Source organism: Mastomys coucha, unplaced genomic scaffold (assembly GCF_008632895.1).
Source record: "Mastomys coucha isolate ucsf_1 unplaced genomic scaffold, UCSF_Mcou_1 pScaffold23, whole genome shotgun sequence".
Taxonomy (NCBI): Eukaryota; Metazoa; Chordata; class Mammalia; order Rodentia; family Muridae; genus Mastomys; species Mastomys coucha.
The window spans coordinates 114,541,275-114,561,601 of record NW_022196906.1 but is presented as its reverse complement, the minus strand read 5'-3'; the positions used below and the strand labels follow the sequence as shown (position 1 = coordinate 114,561,601).

Sequence of the window (20,327 nt, the reverse complement as noted above, 5' to 3'; positions counted from 1 at the left end):
AGAGGGATAGAGGGAGGGAGGGAGGGAAAGAGGGGAGAGGGAAGGAGGAAGGAAGGGGGGAAGGGGGAAGGGGGGAGGGAGAGAACTGAGCACCAGCACAGGAGCACTTATTCACGGCTCTTGACCGTGGATGGAACAGAACAGCTTACTTCACATTCCTGCACCATGACGTCCCCACAGTGGTGGATGATAATCTGGAATTGTGAGTGGAATAAGCCCTTTCTCCCTCAAGTTGCTCTTGTTGGAGCAGGTTATCACACCAACAGGAAATGCAATGAAGACTCTGATCTATATGACTTTTACGACTATACCTCCCTGGCCAATAGGACATGCCAGCACAAGGTTAAAGGCGAGAGAGCGTCAGAGCTCTATTGGAAGCCCACGCTCTGACTGGAGCTCCCTCCACTGGTGGGGCACTGTCCTAGGCTCCAGCTTCCTCAGCTCTGGTTGTGCCACCTAGGGTTGGCACGGCCTCCCCAGTCCTGTTCTTTTAGCCCTCTGGTAATTCTTAACTTTGCCCACACCTTAGTTAAATTTCCTTACAGATCTCTCCCTCCCAGCTAGGTCCCAGTAGACACAGCTGGACTCTTCTCAGAGGGAGTTTGAAATCTGAGAGACCCAGGTTTTCTGCTCAAGGAACTGAACTCTCATGGTGTGCAGCTGGGGAGGGCGAGAGGAATCCAGAGTGAGCTAGACTCTAGGGGAGACAATAGGCGATCTTACTGAGCTAGTGCAATGGGGACTGTGAGCCTCTGAATTTCCCGGACTTGCCTCTAACCAAGTTAACAAGCCTTTTATGAAAAGGTTTCTTTGTTCTGTCTGCTGTAGCCACCACAGCCTCAGAAGCATTTCCAAGGGTGAGTATTCAAAATAGAATGTTCTCGTTTACCTGAGAGTCCTGGCTCCCAGTAGCCATACTGAGAAGGAAAGAGAAGATGGTAAGGGTTGGTCCCCAGCACAAAGGCAAGATAAAGGATGAAATTCACTTTTTACAGTGCAGACCAACAGAAGCCATGATTTAATCAAACCAGCTGCAGCCAGGGCCTGCTCTCAGAGCCAGCCTCTTCCTGCTGCTCAGCTGCATTCTGTCCAGGGCCCAGCAGGGGGAGCCCCGCTGCCCAGGGCACTAGATCAGCTGAACTGGAAAGTTGAGGTGGAAAGATCTTTCCCACTCTTACTCAACACTTTACAGAATGCAAAGGTGCCTGGTGTCCTCTTTTCTGAAGTGAGAAGTGAAAAGCTGGAGAAAGAGGGGGAGGGAAAGAGAGGCAGGCATTCCCAGGCATTCCTCTGGAGAATGGGACAGGGCTAGAGTGGGGTTGAAAAGGGAAGCAATTGGCTGCAGACCCAGCCGCGTGTCTGCACCGGGGTTTCTGATATCCTGCATCAGTGGGTAAGTGGGTGTGCTTTGAACTGAAGATATTAATGACCTGACCCCACCCCACCCCAACAAAATAACCACACAACCATCCTATGCCACGGAAGTGCACACACGGCCTCAGTTTCAATATGGTTTTGGCAGACATGTGTGTTCTAAATACAGTGAATGAGAGAGAACTGACTGACCACTGTCTGCACACGCATGCATGTGTGTGTCTGCATGCACGTGTGTGAGTGTGTGTGAGTGTCTGTGTATGCGCGCGCATTCGTGCACGTGTGCATGCAGGAGGGCACCGGGGGTGTTATTCCTCAGGTGCCATCTGCCGTGCATTTTGAGTCAGGGTCTCTGACCTGGGACTTACCCAGCGAGGCTTACTAACTAGAAAGCTCCAGGTCTCTGCTTCCCTGGCCCGGATGACAAGTGCATTCCACCATGTCTGGCTTTTCTGTGTGCATTCTGGAACTCAGGCCTTCATGGTTTCATGGTAAACACTTTACCAGTTATGCCCCAGCCCAGAATGGAGGTGCTTTTATCAGGTATTCTCCTCCCAGCAGTGGGAAGATCTATGGCTCGCCACTGGGTCAACCTTGTTTTCCACATACTCCCCCCAACAAAGATTCCTGGTTGCCTAAACTTTAGTGCGGGCAGAACCATCATCTCCTGGGCCCACCCGTGGAGCTTTTAGGTAAAGTATTATCTAATGTAATCTTGCCCAGTCACTCTGGCCAGAGTCCCAATCCCTGATAGAGGACCACCCATATCTCATTAGGTTTCTGTCCCTACCTGTCCCCAAATGATGGCTGCGCCACCCTAGGCTATCTTCAGCAGGAATCTGGTTAGGTTTGTTTGACCTGACCCCTTAAGGTCAGTTGGGCAATCTTCTATGTCTTCACCCCCTATCTGCTCCTTAGCTTTCGACTCCTCATCACCCGGGCCATAGCAGGGGCCAAGCTCAATCTCTTCCCCAGTACAAGAGCCCACTGCCAAGTTCTCTGCCTACCAATCACAACAGTCCTGAAGAGAGCTTGGCTCTCTGTAGCACACACCACTGAATATTCTTTACTTTATCTGTGTGTGTGTGTGTGTGTGCACGAGCATGCACACATGTGTTTTACATGTGAATGCTCATGGAAGTGCAAGCCCGAGGTTGGTCTCAGGAACCATCCCTCCATGACTCTTCTACCTCATTTACTGAGGTAGTCTCTCAGCCAAAGCCAGAACTAGTCAGGACAGCTAGTTGGACTAGCTAGCTAACTCTGGGGACCCCTCCTCTCCCCATCTCCGCTTCTGAATTACTGTACAGGCTGGAATTACGTACACGCCACTTCATCTACCCGGCATTTGTTGTGGGTTTCTGGGCATCTAAATTTTAGTCTTCACACTTGTGTGACAAGCACTTCAGCCTCTGATCCAGCTCCCCATGCCCTGCTTTTTTTATCTTTAGCACCCTCCCTATCCCCAAAGCCTCATGAGGCACTGATTCCCTATATCTCAGGACATTCAACCTGCACACAGTAGGACCGAAACATTTGCTGGCTGCAGAGAAGTCCAGGTCCAAGATGCAACTCTCACCTGTGTGGTCTCTGCAGCATCAGGATGAAGCTACTCTGAGATCAAAATCATTCTTGGCTTTGTCCCTCCTCCCTCCCCCATGCCATTCCCGCACCATCTTCCTTGAGGGAGAAGAAGTGGCCTGGCTACTGTCTATAACTAGACACAGCTGGAGTCTCAGCGTTCTCCTAACTCCTCACGCTGTAGATGACTTTTCACAACTAGGAATTGTTGACAGAAAAGCAGAGGACTTCCTCTGGGCCTTGCTGCCTTCCTCACAGCCTTCTCAATAGTCACTTGATTAACTCCTGATCTCATCCTTGCTTCCGGGGAGCCCTGCCTCTGTCCTTTCCTGAGAACACACCAGGTGTGTTGGTGGTGATGGTGATTTGGATCATTGCATGCTTCGAGATCAGCTACAATTCTCTCTCTCCTTCACATACGCTCACTCTCGACTGGGCACATCCACACCCTCTTACGTTTTCTTCCAAGGAAGTCAGCTGCTTGTCCAGTCTCACTTGGTCTGTCCCAAGAGGAAACATCCCATTATCTCTGTCAGTGGAGACTGGGGGGTTCTCCCAGGGCCCTGCAGACTCTGCGATCAACTCCTCGGTGGCATTGATGACCTTCAGGACTTCTGTGGAGATGTTGCAGAGAGAAACAGCAGAACACTTCTGTTTGGCCCAATAACAGAAGGGGACAGAAGACAAGAACAACACATTAACAAGGACAAGGAAATCCTACAATATCCTGGCACCCATCATGAGGTCTGCAACCACACACACTCACACACACACACACACACACTCATACACACACACACATCACAAACATACCACACATATTCACATACACCACAAACACACACAGCACACATACTCATACACATACAACATACATACCATACATTCCACATACGCTCATACCCACTCATATCACACACACACTACAAACACAAACACCACATTCACTCACTCACACCCACTCATTCACTCACACATACACACCACACACACCACACATCCCACATATGCTCACACATTCACTCACACACTCACTCTCACATGTACATCATATACACACACACATACCACACACACTCATACACGTGCACACTCACACATCTGCTGAAAGAGTGGGACAAAAAAAGAAATCTACACAGAGATGGCTTAGTGGTTAAGAACACAGACTGCTCTTACAGAGGACCTGGGTTCAATGTCCAGCAACCACATGGTGGCTTACAACCATCTGCAAAATTTCAGCTCTCTTCTGAAAACGTTCATACACATTAAATCTAACACACACACACGCACACACACACACACACACACACACACACGCACACATGCACACAGAAGAGGGCTGGTGTGACTTGGCTTCAGTTTGGTAACTCAGTGAGTGACTCCAGATCACAGGGATAGAGGGAGGAAGCAGAGTTTGAGGACGAGCTTTCTGTGTTTTGTGTTTATCATCAATTACTTTATTTCCTAGATGATATTTATTTTCTCAATATCACTTCCTTCATTGGCATCTATGGTGTGGTCCTGAGGGTGGCTTTCTGTATGAGGAGTTAGGAGACCTTCTGAGACTCTAGCTTTGTCTATGATGGGACCTTAGCCAGGCTGCTCTTCAGTTCTAGAATTCACTGTCTCGTACACACGAGGGTACTGGCAACGAACTCTTCTGAGGCTTGGCAGGCGCTGTGTGCTAGCTCACGGATCTCACGCTAGCCTCCTTTGTTTTTCTCTCTAAACAGGAAGCAACATATGCTAGCCTCCCTTGCAGCTAGGCTGGTCCCGGGACAGATCACTGAGTAAGCCAACCACTTTCTATACAAGTCCTTTTCTGTTTGTTTTCACGTGTACATTTAGGGTATGTGTGTCTGTGGGTGCATGTGTATGTACAGGTGTGCAGGGCCCCAGGGTTGACACCAGGAATCCTTCTCCATCACTTTTTTCCCACCTTGTGCACTGAGGCAGGGTCTCCCAGTCAAGCCCTGAGCTTTCTGACAGTGCTAGTCTCACTACTTTGATTACTCTGGAGATCTCCAGCTTCTGAGAGCTATCCATGGGCATGCACACGGGCTCTGGGGACTCAAACCCCACTCCTCACGCTTGCTGATCCTGTGGCAAGGGTTTTAACCACTGAGCAATCCCCCAGCCTATGGCTTGCTCCTTGGAGTGGCTTCTACTTCTGGTTCTGTCTCATTGGAGAAGGCTTCAGGCAACATCCCCCTTCAACAAAGATCGCAGGGTTCAGAGATGAGTGAAGGGCTGAGGCTGGGAACAAAACGGAGCCATCCTAGCCCTCATGGCCTGCCTTGACCCCACCCTTACAGCAGTCACACACTCTGTGTGGCCCTTGAGGGCAGGCTGACTTGTCAGGAGATCTGAGGTGGAAGAAATCTCATGTTTCACTTGCCAGGTCAAGGGTTTAAGGGCCTGGACCGCATGGCATCAAAACCAACAGTAATAAGAACAGAGGTTTCCAATGTTATATAGACTCATGTGCTATCCATATGTTGTAGGAGATGATCTCTAGCAAATGATAAATTTCAGCAGAGTACCTGTTGTCATTCATTGAATCTGATGCGTCTGCTGGTGATCCGGAAGATTACATATTTTTATATACTGTAGGACTTTTCCTTTCAATAGACCATGTATGTTTTTATTTCTGTTTACACACATAAATTGTAGAAAATAAATTCACTGAAAACTTTTACATTTTTAAACTCAAAAAAAAAAAAAAAAGGCAATGGTAGCGCACACCTTTGATCCCAGCACTTGGGAGGCAGAGGCAGGCAGATTTCTAAGTTCAAGGCCAGACTGGTCTACAGAGTGAGTTCCAGGACAGCCAGAGCTACACAGAGAAAAACTCTCTGTCTTGAAAAAATAAAAAAACAAAACAAAACAAAACAACAACAACAACAACAACAACAAAAACCCAGACATTTTCTGCTGTTCGGAGTCCTAAGCCCATTGGGAGTGCAAAGTGGAATCTTTGTACAACTTCTCTGTGGACCACCTAGAAATGGCCCGCTTACTTGGGATTGGGGTGGGGGTGGGAAAGTTGAGCTAACAGGATGTAATGGGCTATCCTTGGTGAGAGGAGCAGGACCTGAACCGATCCCCTGGTCACTGGCTCAGTCAGAGCCACCAGGGTGACTTCCACAGCTAACTCTCCTTGTGTGAATAGCCAGTCCTTGCCTGGCCTAAACAGTCAAGATAACCCTTCAAAAGTTTGATATGAAGTTTGCACTGCATATGGCTATTCATGGCGAGATGTAGACATTCCGAGGTGGCTGGCAGGGAACCCCATGTTCAGTAGAAATAAAAAGATAAAGACTTCTTTAGTTTCTGTTGTACAGAACTCTGGAGCAATGGCCATAATGAAACAACAAAGCAAGATTTGAGTCCCAGAGAGGGTGCTTCACTAAAGTCACCTACATTCCTCCAGGCATTCATTATAAGATGGATCAAATGTGACTGTCATGGTTTCAGACAAGGAAGATGAACTAAGGGGCCAGGCCAATGAGATACTGTTTGAAAAAAAAATCAGGGTAGTTAGGAGCTGAAGGGCACTTGAGGTTGTCCTCTAGGACATGGACACACATACACACACACAGAGAGAGAGAGAGAGAGAGAGAGAGAGAGACAGAGAGAGACAGAGAGAGACAGAGACACAGAGAGAGACACAGAGAGAGAGAGAGACAGAGACAGAGAGAGACAGAGATAGAGAGACAGAGATAGAGAGACAGAGACAGACAGACAGAGAGACAGAAACAGAGACACAGAGACACAGAGAGAGACAGAGAAAGAGAGAAAGAGAGAGGAGAGTGCCAACTTATTTTCATTTTATTAAAGATTTATTATTTATTTTATGTGAAGAGGGCATTGGATCCAATTACAGATGGTTGTGAGCCACCATGTGGTTGCTGGGAATTGAACTCATGACCTCTGGAAGAGCAGCCAGTGCTGTTAACCCTTGAGCCATTTTGGCACTGATATTTCTAAGAGGAAGAAGGGACTGGGTTTTCACTTGAGTCACAATTCAGAACAGTTTAGTAAACATGTCCAGCCTGCAGCCTTCATCCAACATGCCTGATGTTTCCATGCCGTCTTTAAAGATGAATGTACAGAGGAGGGACAAGGGCCAGAAATCCTGGTCCCCAAGGCCTATGTCCTTCCTATACCCCACCATTCCTGCATCCATGTGTAGAGGTCTCAGGGCCCACTGTTTGCAGAAAGTGATGCTCAAATAAAGTCTCAGGGGCAGGGACGGAGAGGCGGCTCACCGCTCAGCAGTTAGGAACACCTGCTCAGGTCCAGTGTCCAACTGGTGGTTCATAAACTGCCTGCAACATCAGCCTCATGTGATCCAACACCCTCTTCTGGCTTCCATGGGTACCAGGCACATATGTGGTGCACATACATACATATAGCCACTCACACACATAAAAAATAATTAAAAAAGAAAAAAAACCCTGAGGGGCAAACGGATCAGTGAGCAAAAGATGAATGGAAGAAGGTGTGAGAGGGATCCGCCTGTCACCCCACAGCCACCACCAAGTCTCAGTATTAGCTTGTCGCCAAGGCCAGGGTGAGGCCAAGCCACACAACCCCGCTGAGAGCTACCCAGGGATGCACTCCTGATCTGAGCCCACCAGGATTGGGTGGCACACGCCACAGTGAGAAGGAATACACACCACAGCCGAACCCAGCCCCAGGGTCTGCCCGTCACTTTCTGTCCCAAACTACAGATGCTTCTAATTAGCAGAGCAACAAGCAAGGAAACTGGTCCCCACATGCCTGAATTTCATGGATTTGTCTCCTTTTTAAAGGTAAGAAAAAAACACTCCATATGTCCCCACAAGGAGCTGACACAAATCTGCGAATAGTCCAAGTTGCTTCAGTTCTCATGAACAGAAGGCCCTTGGTGGCACCTCCAAAACCCACCAAATACACTCTCCGACAGACTCACGCCTATGAAGAGTGACTTCCTGAAAGACGAAGAACTGTGTGAAGAAGTTGGGGCATGATCTTAATAAATTAGCATATGTAGTAAGCAGATACAACACATATATCAGAGGTCAGAGGAGAGAGATGACCTCTAGGAAGGACTGAGGGATGCGGTGTGTGTGTGTGTGTGTGTGTGTGTAGGTTCAGGAGTCTGTGGAACCCAAAAGAGGGCATCAGAACCCCTGGAGTTTGAATTACAGGCACTTGTGAACCACCAAATGTGTGTGCTGGGAAGCAAACTCAGGCCCTGGAAAGAGCAGTACGCACCCTTCTCAGCTCCGGGGCCCTTTCTCTGTGTCCAGTTTTTTCTTTGGACAGGATCTCCTGCTGCCCTGAAACTGACAGGTAAGCTGTGCTGTGTGGCCAGCGAGTCTCAGAGATCTGCCTGTGTCTGTTTCCCCAGTGGTGGGTTGAGAAGGATGCGCCACCATGTCTGGCTTTTTTTTGTGTGTGAGAATTAGGGATCACATTCAGATCCCTGTGCTTCCTGGGTAGTGTCCAGCATTGCTTGATTTATGATGTCCTTGGAGGAACATCAGGGTGTGGCCTGAATGAGGAGGAGGCCAATGCTAGGCTGTTATCCTTGACCCAGCTTATCCCCGACAGGTGCAGAGTGTGTGTGTGATGGCCACTCTCAGTCCCTCATGATTGACATTGATCGCTAAGATTTCTTCATCGCTCACAGTAGCCAGACCACCACCGTGTATGCAGAAGGCCAGGGATACTAAAAAATCACCCTCTGTATTCACCGGGTAAGGAGCTGGCCAGGCAGCCTGGGTGACCCTATTACTTTTCAACCCAACCCTTCCTGGTATCTTTGCCCAATGTTTTCTCTGCTCATCCCTGGCTTAGTTCTACCTACTTGGCCAGAGGTTCCCAGATGTCCATCACCCATCTTAATGACTTCCTGCCTGATTGTCCTCAACTCAATTCAACAGCTTCCTCATGGAAACATACCAATGTGTGCCTGGTGTCAGAGATCTCCCCCATCAGAAGGTAAGTCCATTGACCAGGAAGCAGTTCTCTCTACCCAGAATGCATCACAGCCCCTAGATCAGCCCACTGGTTATTTGCTAAACAAATGCACACAAGTAGGGATTGAACTCCCAACTTTGTACCCCCACTCCTCATAGGAGAAGTTGGCCATCTTCTTTTCGTGGCTGCCTCCACTGCTGCTGGGGTCTGCAAAGCGGGTTGCCCATTCATTCTTTATCATGGCTTATGAGTGCATTCTCCTCCTATGTCCTCTATAATCTTCCTAAACAAGCAAGTGAAGCATGGTCCCCATATCAATCACCAAAATCAAAACAAACAAAAAATGCATTATGGGCTCTTAGTTCAGCGTGATGGCTTTCAGGTAAAGGGGTTTGTTAAACCTGGTGACCTGAGTTTATTCCTTGGGACTCACACAATGGAAAGACAGAACTGGCTCCTGCAAGTTTATCTCCATATGTGTGCCATGGTGCATGTGAACACACACATACACTCTCACACTCACAACCATACATGCACACACTCACATACATACACATATACACTCACATACACATACTCACATACTCACATATATACACACTCACATACTCACATATACACACTCACACACTTGCACACACACTTGCATACACACACTCATACACTCATACACACTCATACACTCATACACACACTCACACACTTGCATACACACACTCATACACTCACACAGACACACTCATATACACATACATATATACATACATGCATTTAAACACTCACAAACATACACATATACATACATGCTCACATCCACACACACACTCACGTATTCAATATATATATACATATATACACACATACACACACACACTTATATACTCAATCCATATATACTTACACATTCTCACTCCCCCCTCACACACACACACACACACACACACATACTCACACACACGCACTCATTGCACTCACTGCATGTTAAAAAGCCCCACAGCATCCTTCCCCAGTTAGGGGTGGGGAATGAATAGGAATCATGAAATAAAACAAGTAATATTTAATAAAGCTCAGGCTGCACTTCTGGACTGCTTCCTGACATCTTTTGTCAGCATCTCGTGAACTCAGTCACTGTGACTTTAAAGCACAGAGATAATGTCTAACTTGGCAGATCCTTTTCAGCTCTTCCTTGATTTTTCTAAACATTTCTGACTTTGCTCCATCAGATGATTTTGGTGTTGGGAATCTTTTGGGGATGTTGACATCTGGCTTGAGTTCCTGTTCTGAATTACATTAAACTTCTAACCTAATTTTGGAAAAAGACATCTCTACTCTGCCTCTTCTTCCAGCACATTGCCCCATTTCTTGGAGATCAGCAGTTTTCTTGCTAAGTTTTAACTTCATGCTTTTTCTTTATTCCTATTATGGTTGGAATCGGCCCCCTTCCCGCCCCTGCATCCCCCTGATCCTATCTGAGATTCATATGCAATTTTTAGCTCACAGAAAATTCATGGTGTTATTAGACACTCCTGAAATGGGGCTCTACGTGAGCCCCCAAGCCACCTGGGCCTGCTGGGTAGTTACACAAAGGGTGTGGTGTGGTTCATGAATGATCTCTCCTTTGGACAGGAGCTGCCATCTGTATTCATCTGAGTTCAGAGTTGCCTGTTCTTTTCGTGTACTTCATGGGAAGGCTCACCATTTGCTCTGACCCAAGAGCTCGATGCTGCCCCAGAGACCTTCCTATTTCTCCAATGTTTCTCGCTCTCTCTCCCCCACTCCCCAGCCAATAACTCTTTCTACAAGCTTGAAACACTCATTCCTCTGCTCTCTCAGTGACATAAGGTTGTAGAACCCTGCAGGGCTATGACCCTCTTATAAAAACAAAACACACCTACTTGTGATAATCAACAAATATGCTTCAAATCAAAATGTTCCAGGATAATGGATATACAAATGGGCCTCTAGTGCAAGAGTTTACTAACTTGGCTCTCCAAGAAGCAGGGTTAGAAATGGTGTTTCTATCAAGAAACAAGGGATGATGCCATTGCCCATGGTAACTATGTCATGACACGTCTAGAGGCACAGAATTCTGGAACCAGGGGGATTGAGAAGGCAGCTGCTCTAGATGTGGGCACAGTAGGGCACATGTGGAGATTTGGCTACCAAAATGGCTAGCCACTAGACTCAGGCTAGTCCCTGGCCCTTTATATCCCTTTCCAGGAGTGTGACATCCAAGAGGTAAGTTGGCCACTTGAGCAGGACATTCTCCTAGAAACACTGGGATGGGTCCGACCTAGAGCTGGAAAAGCCAGTGTTCATTTCCATACTCTGAGGACCAGAGTTTGGAAGGCTGACCATTGGCTCTAAGGGACAAGAGCAGCCACATAAAGAAGAGGTTTTAGGACAGACTTACAAGACAGGGCTCTATGAGCTCATTCTTTAGCAGTTTTTCAGTCATCTTTGGTCCACTTACATCTAGCCAAAGTGAACCATTCAGGCCAGCTGAGGGGTAAGTCTGCCTACAGCCCCAGGGTCTAACTTCAAACAAGGAAAAACCCATGCTTCTGAAGGAGTTCTGCTACTGTTGGGCAGGATCCGGGATCCGGAAACTCCCCCAGCCCCATTCTAGAAAAAAATTTGCATTAAAGTCTCCAAAGAGGCTCTAGTATCAGTCTTGCATGCACCTGCATGTCAGCTCCCAGGAAGCAGGGACAAATGTATTTCTCTGTCTGTCTCTGTCTGTCTCTGTGTCTCTCTGTCTGTGTCTCTCTGTCTGTCTCTGTCTCTCTCTGTATGTGTTGTGCTGTATAAACTGGTAGTGGCTGGGTCATGGGAGATGTCCCAGCTACTGGTGACCTTAAAGATGGAAACTTGGGTTTTGTCCCGTGCAGTGTTCCCCCGCTGACATTCTGCACAGTGTGAAGGGCACCAGCTGTGGACACAGATCTGCGTCTGTATGCCGCGAGGCATTGGACTCACTGCACTCAGCACCAGCAGATGGGCAGCGTTTTTGTGAAGTAGATTTTTCTGGAGCTTGTTACAGGGTGTATGCTAATTAACATTTGCTGGGCTCTTGCAGCCTGTGAGAAGCTTGCACTGCATAATTCAAGCCTCCCTCACAATTCTGAAAGGCTGTACAAGAGGGCAAGATGTGTCTATCCAATCAACAATAAAGACCTAGGGCTCGAGATAGAAATAAGAGACAGACAGACAGACAGGCAGGCAGGCCGGCAGGCAGGCTTGTCAGCATTCTGAGAACAAGCGAGCCGTGAGAACAACAGGCTCACTGAATAGGGAAAGGATGAGAGGGCCCAGGAAGAGTCAGGATCCATACAGAGGGCAGAGTGAGTGTGAAGGCAAGCAAGGACAACGGGCGCTTGCTTGTCAGCAGCAGCGACTTAAGATGTCAGCTGAGGTCCAGAGTTCTCAAAACAAAGAAGCCAACACTCGAAGCCTAAAACCCATCTCTGTACAGTGCATTTCTCTGCTTGATAATATTCAGCCTGTAATTCTGTATTTCTGCTTTCCAGTGGTCTTGCCTGCTTTGGCGGGGGCTGGGGGAATGCATTCTTCTTCATTGTTTTTAGACACTGAGTTTTTTACTTACGAAGAAAAATGCTACCTGGTCGAGTCTTCATGAACTTGGGGTAAACTAGGGGACGGACTTGGACTCTGAGGACCAGACACACTTGGGACTCTAAGTAAGGCTAAGCGTGAGTGCGGGGGAGGGGGGGGGCCTTGCTGCTTCGCCCCAGGGACTCTTCCCTTCCTGCACTTTATTCCTGGGAGTGCGTACAGCAGACAGATGGGTGTGCTTGGGGGAGGTGATGATCCCTTCCAGCCTGTGAAGGTGGCGGCACATACCTCATCCCAGCATACCTTCACACTGATCCAGCATGACCACTAGGCAGCAAAGGCTATGGGGCCCGTGTTAGACAGATGTCAGGTGACAGCCCCCACTTTCCCCGGGGCCTATGTTGACCACTGCTAGGCAGACATCACAGGTCACATTGTGGACTTTTCTCTCCTATAGCACTGGTTCTGCTGGCTCAGCTGCCTAGCAGAGTGTGGGAGCTCCTACACACATACATACACACACACACACACACACACACACACACACACGCACACATACACACATACGCACATGCACACAAACACATACACGCACACGCACACACATACACGCACACACGCATGCACACGCACACGCACACACATGCACACGCACATGCGCGCACACACATACACGCGCGCACACACACACACACACAGGCCAGCAGGAACCATGGTGTGACTTTGGAATGGGGATAAGACCAAAGAAGCAAGCCTCTATTAGGACCATCTCTCAAATGTGAAATGCAGCCTTTAGTGAACGTATCACAATCAACAAGAACTGGAGGTGCTGGGGGGATGAAGTCCCGCTGCAGCTAGTGAAGACGTGGCCTGTCACCAGGAGAGGTCAAGGTTTGTAATACATCCTCAGCTCTTACACTGGCTGCAGGCCTTGATAACCCAGACTCAGTTTCCCCATCTGAATAATCTGCAACTATATCAAAGGGTTATTTTAATGAGCTTGGCTTTCATCTATCTATCTACCTACCTACCTATCTATCTATCATCTATCTATCATCTATCTATCACCTATCATCTATAAGTCTATCATCTATAAATATATCATTATTATCAATCTGTTATTTGTAGAAGGCATGAGGTCTTTGTGCTCACAGCCAGGAATGTTAGGCAAGCAATGGTGTCTCTTCAACAGAAGAGATGTCTAACCTGTTTTCCACTTGGAAGGCTGGAAGTGGATGTAGTCACTGTGCTGACCTGTGCTCTGTAGAGCCAAAGCTGCCCGAATCCCCCCAACTACGATACTTATCCCAGACTCTTCCTCTGGGACCTTAATCTTGAGCATGGTTTCTCAGTCAACAAGACCCATCTTTATGGAAGAGACTGTGTGTGCTTTGTAAAGAGTTTCAGTGTAAACATGTCTTATGTACATACAGGATCGAATTCATCACTACCAGGAAACTTTCTTACAAAATTATGTTGTGCTTAAATATGTCTAAAATAAATTGCTTAGGGTCAGACTCTGGAAGTTTGAACCAGCACCAGCTACTGGGTCGTGCTGAACCAGATTTCCCTCTGCCTCATGTGGATCTACTGAGCATGGTGTTTGCAGAGGACCGCCCCCCCCCCACAATTATTTGTCTGTCTGTCTGAACATCTGTCTATCTGCCTGTCTGTCAATCAATATATAATCCATCAGTTTATCATTAATCTATCTATAACATATCGGTTTGTCATCTTCTATCTCTCTCACTTACCAATCTATCTTCTTGCTATCATCTATCAATCTCTCATCTACTATGAATATATCTATCATTTATCTACACACCTAACCTCTACCTACCATCTCTCTGTCCATTGCCTATTATCTCTCATCTATCATTTATCTACCATCAATCTATCCATCATCTATCAACCTACCTACCTACCATCTCTGTATCGAACCACAACATGTCAAAGAGACACCCAGTCTCTCACCCTCTTCCCTCCATTGATGGCAGACAGCATAAACATGCTTGAGAAGCTGTGGAGCGGGCAGGCAGAGGCAGGATGGGGAGGTATCTGTGACCCCTCTCTGCTGGGGGATGGTGTGTCTTTCACCCTGCTCAAACCCTGTACCTAGGAGCTCAGGTGTTTGCTTGTAAGAGAGGGCCTACGGGACGGAAGGAGTATGGGGCTACAGACCCATTGTTTTGTGATCCTGAGAGCAGGCCTGGCCTGTTTGAAACACTGGGATCCCTGTAAAATTGGTTTGAAAGGGAATCTCAGGCTGAAATAAAAAAAATGAAAGTGGCCCAGCCCAAGAGTCCAGATGACCACTTTTAACACGAAGCTTCCGTATTGTGCACCAAAGCCTTTCCACTGCTTTCAAGAGCGGGTAGGTGCATAATCCCACAGTCCTAAACCATGAGCCGAAGGAGAGGAATCGGATAACAACATGGGAAACAGGGAAGATCATGGAATGGAAGACTCAGAGACAAGGGGCCACAGGAAACATGATGGGACAACATCCAAGAACAGTGGAGTCCCTTCTTTGACTGTCTCTGGCAATGACTGATAAAGTTCTCTTCTCTTCTCCCAAGTACTTGGGCTGAGCATTGAGGGGAAAGCTTTCTGGGACCCAGGGTGTGTCTGCACACTGCCCACCCCCCGCCCCCACTGCAGCTGTGGCGGGCCTCGCCACAGCAGGCATCTCCTGGCCCTTACCTTCTTCAGCTCCTCCTGAACACCCTGGTTGTTCTCCTCAGAAGACAGGCTTCCTTTCTGGTTCTTACATTCGGCCTTGGACTCCGACTCCTGATCCTCCCCAGAAGAAGTCTCCTTTTCACTCATTTTCATGGCTAACTCGTACAGTCTATTTCTCAGCTTCTCCTCTATCGAATCTGTGCTGGACCGGGAATTCTGAGCCTCATTGCTGATGTCGGTCTCTGACACATTGTCTGACACCTGTAAAAAGCCAGAGTCAGGTGATAAGAACCTTTATCTCTGGAATAAAGGAATCTTGCTGCTGAGTGGGATGTAGCTGTCCCCAGGGGCCCCCAAGGGCGACAGCAAGTCTTTCCTGACTCGATTTCCTCTTTGCCTTGGACTTTACCTTGGCTATCTTTAAGGCATTCAGCACTTGGCTAAAGAGCTTTGGTAGATGAGCCTCAGGCTTAGACTAGTGTTTTTGTGTATGTGCGTGGGTGGTACATGAACCATGGAGACCAGAGGACAACCTTGGCTAATCCTTCATAGCATCTTAGTCATTTATCTATTGCTGCAAAGAGTCACCATGACCTCAGCAACTCTCACAAAGAATGCATTTAACTGGGGGCTTTCTTAGAGTTTCAGAGGCTTAATCTATATATCGTCTTATGGGGAACACTGTAGCATGCAGGCAGGTGCTTGAAAAGTAACTGAGAACTACATCCTGATCCACAGGATGGGGGAGAGAAAGGGGGAGGAGGAGGAAGGGGGAGGGAGAGGGAGGGGGAGAGAGAGAGGGCAGGGGAGAGGGAGAGAGAATGAAACCTTAAAAGCTCACCCCCCAGTGACATACTTCCTCCAACAGGTTAGTACTGACTCCAACGAGGCCACACCTCCAAATCCTTCTAATCCTTTTAAACAGTGACACTTCCTGGTGACTGAGCATTCAAATCTATTAGCCCACAGGGCCATTCTTATTCAAACCACCACACTTAGTCACAAGTCACCTTGTTTGCTTGCCTTTGATCTCTCATTTGCCTGGAGCCTCACATGCTTGAATACTTTATTCCCTTCCCTGAGAGTAGGGCTTCTGCTCTGAGATTTGGAATTTCCAGCCTGTGTACCTCTGCCCTGGATCAGCTCCCACTGCCTCCTGGATCTGCTTCTTACTTGTGTGAAGCTCATTACGTTTAGGCAAGCCTCAGGAATCTGACTGACCGTTTCTCTAGCACCAGGATTCCAGGCGTGCACTACGACACTTGCTTGCATCTATCTGCCTGTCTGCCTGCCTGTCTGTCCATCTATCATCTATCTATCTATCTATCTATCTATCTATCTATCTATCTATCTATCTATCATCTGTCTGTCTGTCCATCTATCATCTATCTGTCTGTCTGTCTATCTATCTATCTATCTATCTATCTATCTATCTATCTATCATCTGTCTGTCTATCTATCAAAAATCCTGGGGTTGAACTCATATCTTTACACCATAAGACAAGCATTTTACCTGCTGACCCATCTATCTCCCCAGCCCCAAATTCACACTTCTTCATCCTCAGATTTCTTATGTTCACACACATGCAGCCACCAGGCTGGGCTCACCTTCTGGCTCTCCCACCAGCAGCCTGCTAACAGAGGAGACTAAAACCTCCCTCATGGATCCAAGGCGCCTTTAGGTACAGAGCAAATGGTATGTAAGGGAAGCTGTGCAGGGATCCTACACATCCATAGACAGACAGAGAAGGCATCCCCGTGGAAGCACAGGGCTTGAGCTAGGACTTCAAGTGTTGCAGTCACCCAGCTCAACAGAAAAAAGGCAAGATCAGCATTGCAGAATTAATGGCTCCATGTGCATGTGTAAGCCATACTGTGTGATACCCTAATAGCCATACTGTGCGATACCCTAATAGCTACAGCCCCATTAGTTAATAACCACATCTCCTGATCCTGCTTTAGTGGGTGATTACATGCTACGCTCCTTCTATGAATGTGACTCTTACAGCTGGGGAACCCCAGGAGGCTGGGGTGACTGCTAGGTTCTCAAAAGAATCCACCATTACTCCCCGCCCAGCTTTCTGGCTAACACCAAGCCCAATATCAAGAAGACCCAAGGTAAAAAAAGGTTTAAGAAGAGGGCGGGGCTGGAGAGATGGCTCAGTGGTTAAGAGCATGGACTGCTCTTCCAGAGGTCATGAGCTTAAATCCCAGCAACCACATGGTGGCTCACAACTATCCTTAATGAGATCTGATGCCCTCTCCTGGTGTGTCTGAAGACAGCTACAGTGTACTTACATATAATAATTAATAAATTAAAAAAAAAAAGAAGAGGGCGATTCCGTGGGGATCTTGTTCTGAAAGCTAAGTATGGAAAACCTTACGCCTGCTTTACCAAGACCCCCGTTACCCATTTTCTCATCTACTCCAGCTCATTTGTCTCTTCTCATTACTAGATTTTATTTTTTATGTTTCTATAAACAATATAGTAAATAAATAAATATTTATCAGTTATTAAATATATAAAGATAGTAGCTGCTCATATGGCAAGGCATTTTCTTTACATGTATGTATATGTATGTATGTATGTTTGTATGTATGTATGCTTGTATGTTTTGTGTGTATGTGTCAGCATGTGGACATTTACATGCCTCAGCACAGATGTGGCAATCAGAGGACCCCTGAGGCAGTCAGTTTCCTCCTTGGCCGTGTAGATCCTGAGGATCCAACTGAGGCCATCAGGCTTGGTGGCAAGCCCCTTTATCTGCTGAGCTATCACAGAGGTCCAGTGTTCTTAACACATGTTTAGAGAATAATTAGGACTTAGAATGCCGGATGGAACCAAATTTACCCCCAAGAAAACATCTTTACTAATGAGTATAACCAAAAATAAACTATTGCGGGAAGCTAAAATAGCAGCTATCTGTAACCCTCAAGTTCTCATTACTGCAAATGCACCAGCCAGCTCCCATGTTAAAGTGGTGTTTGGCTAACAGCCCTCATGACCTTGCCAAATCTCCTTCTAAAACTATGTATGCAGACCCACAAAAGGATGGCACTTTACTGCCAGAGAGCGACAGAAATCAGATTGTTGCCAGTAAAGAAGGAGAATTTTTCCATTAAAAAAAAAAAGGCCCATAGGAATAGGCATTAAAAGAATTGATGGATCCAGCCAGTCTCTTACTTCCAGTATATAATTTTTGGTTGTCTTCTCTGCCAACCTCATTGGTTCAGAAATGTCAGATAAATTGACACGACAAAACAAAATAAACAGCAACCAAACAAGCAGAATACATAGCTGAGTCTTGTACTTTGTCATCTGAGAATAAGCCTTACTTTCAATTCCCCAACATGCTACATATAAATTAATTGTGTGTCTAAGTGTATGTCTATGTGTGGGCATATGCATGTGAGTGCAGTGCCTGTGGAGGCCAGAAGAGGGCATCAGATTCAGTGAAGCTGGGCTTATAGGCAGTTGTGAGCTGATAGGTGGGTGCTGGGAACTGAACTCGTCCTGTGCAAGAGCAGTAAGGACTCTTGACTGCTAAGCCTTCTCTCTAGGCTTGAGTTAAACCACTCAGCTGATGCTGAACTCATCAAGTTAGACTACAAACGGAATTCAGTTCTTATAGACAGGAGTCATGATCTAGAAAATCATATATAAAAACATGCTGGCGAGATGGCTCAGCACGTAAGAGCATTGACTGCTCTTCCGAAGGTCCTTAGTTCAGATCCCAGCAACCACATAGTGGCTCACAACCACGCGTAATGAGATCAGATGCCCTCTTTTGGTACATCTGAAGACTGCCTCAGTAAATTACGCTGGAGCGAACGGGGCGGAGCGAGCGAGCAGGGCCGGCAGAGGTCCTGAGTTCAACAGCAGTCACACACATGATGGCTCATGGCCATCTGCACAGCTACAGTATACTCATACACATAAAATAAACAAAATAAATCATATATAAAAACATTAAGCCAGCTAAAAACTAAGAAATATATCAACATGATTAACAACATTAATAGATTTTAGAAGGAAAACTGGCCAGGCATGGGGCTCACACTTAGAATCACAACCTGAAGCTGAGAGACTGTTGTATATTTAAGGTCAGCCTGGGCTACTTAGTAAGTTGCAGGCCATCTGGGCTCCATAGTGAGAAGACCCTGTCTTAAGAAACCAAATCAAACCAAAACCCTATTCCTGATTTACATCATTTGGGGCTAGGAAGGGCTTCTTAGGTTTGATAAGAGCTGCTGAACTGGAAGCAGGCAGCAGACCTGACTGTGAACCACTGGACGGGATCACCAAGAATAAAGGTCCCACCCACTGCTCCCGGCTCACTCTGAGCACCAGCTGTTGCCACTGCAGGAAGACAGGAGGAAGAAATGAGTGTAAAGATAGAAGGGAAAAGACCAAATGGTTGCTGGGCTGAGCCAGAGGTTTGCAGTTCCAGGGACTCACGAGGCTGAAGCTGAGGTGGACAGTGAATTCAAGGCCAACTGGGCAACTTAAGCAAAGAAGGTCCTCAGAGGAAGGGAAAGAGGTGAAAGACTGGAGGAGGAGGGGGACAGCTCTGTGGCAGAGCACTTGCTAGTACGCATGAGTTCAGAATTTGTAGATAATTAGAATAGCTAAGAACACCATATGAAAGACTAGCAGAATTAACAAAAGATCCATTAGAGTGCTAAGTTAGTACAGAATAAACAAAGTCCTTGCCGTTCTACAGGCACTGATCAGAACACGTGACAGATAAAAAAAACTCTCTCTCAGAGCACCATTAAAATGTAAATTAAAAATTACTTAACAGGAAAAGCATGAGAGGGTTTGAACAAAAGTCTAAAAACTTTACAAGTGCTGGACGATCCTGGATGGAAAAGCTTGGTTATACAAAGACATAAATTATTCCTAAGTATATGCATACACTCAGCACAACCCAATACAACTTGTGTTTTTTGCAAATTGAACAGATTTTAAGAGAACAATTATACGAGTAAAGGTTTGAGAGATGCCAAGAGAGTTTTAGAAAATGATGTAAGTATCAACCAAAGTAACAAAGGAGGGGAGGGGAGGAGGGATGGGGAGGAGGGATAGAGGACAGGAGGGGAGGAGGGATGGAGGATGGGAGAAGGAATGGAGGAGGGGAGGG

General features: G+C 46.9%; 1 protein-coding gene across 4 annotated transcripts in view; it reads right to left on the bottom strand.

The window, feature by feature from the left end:
* Window positions 1–20,327, bottom strand: part of Myrip (myosin VIIA and Rab interacting protein) — a 194,785-nt gene that overhangs the window by 22,394 nt on the left and 152,064 nt on the right. For all 4 annotated transcript variants that reach the window (XM_031343475.1, XM_031343476.1, XM_031343477.1 and 1 more), the window contains 2 exons: window positions 15,205–15,444; window positions 3,412–3,606 (listed from right to left, as the gene is read on the bottom strand). In XM_031343475.1, the coding sequence (XP_031199335.1) occupies window positions 3,412–3,606; window positions 15,205–15,444 (435 nt within the window). The remainder of the gene's footprint in view (window positions 1–3,411; window positions 3,607–15,204; window positions 15,445–20,327) is intronic.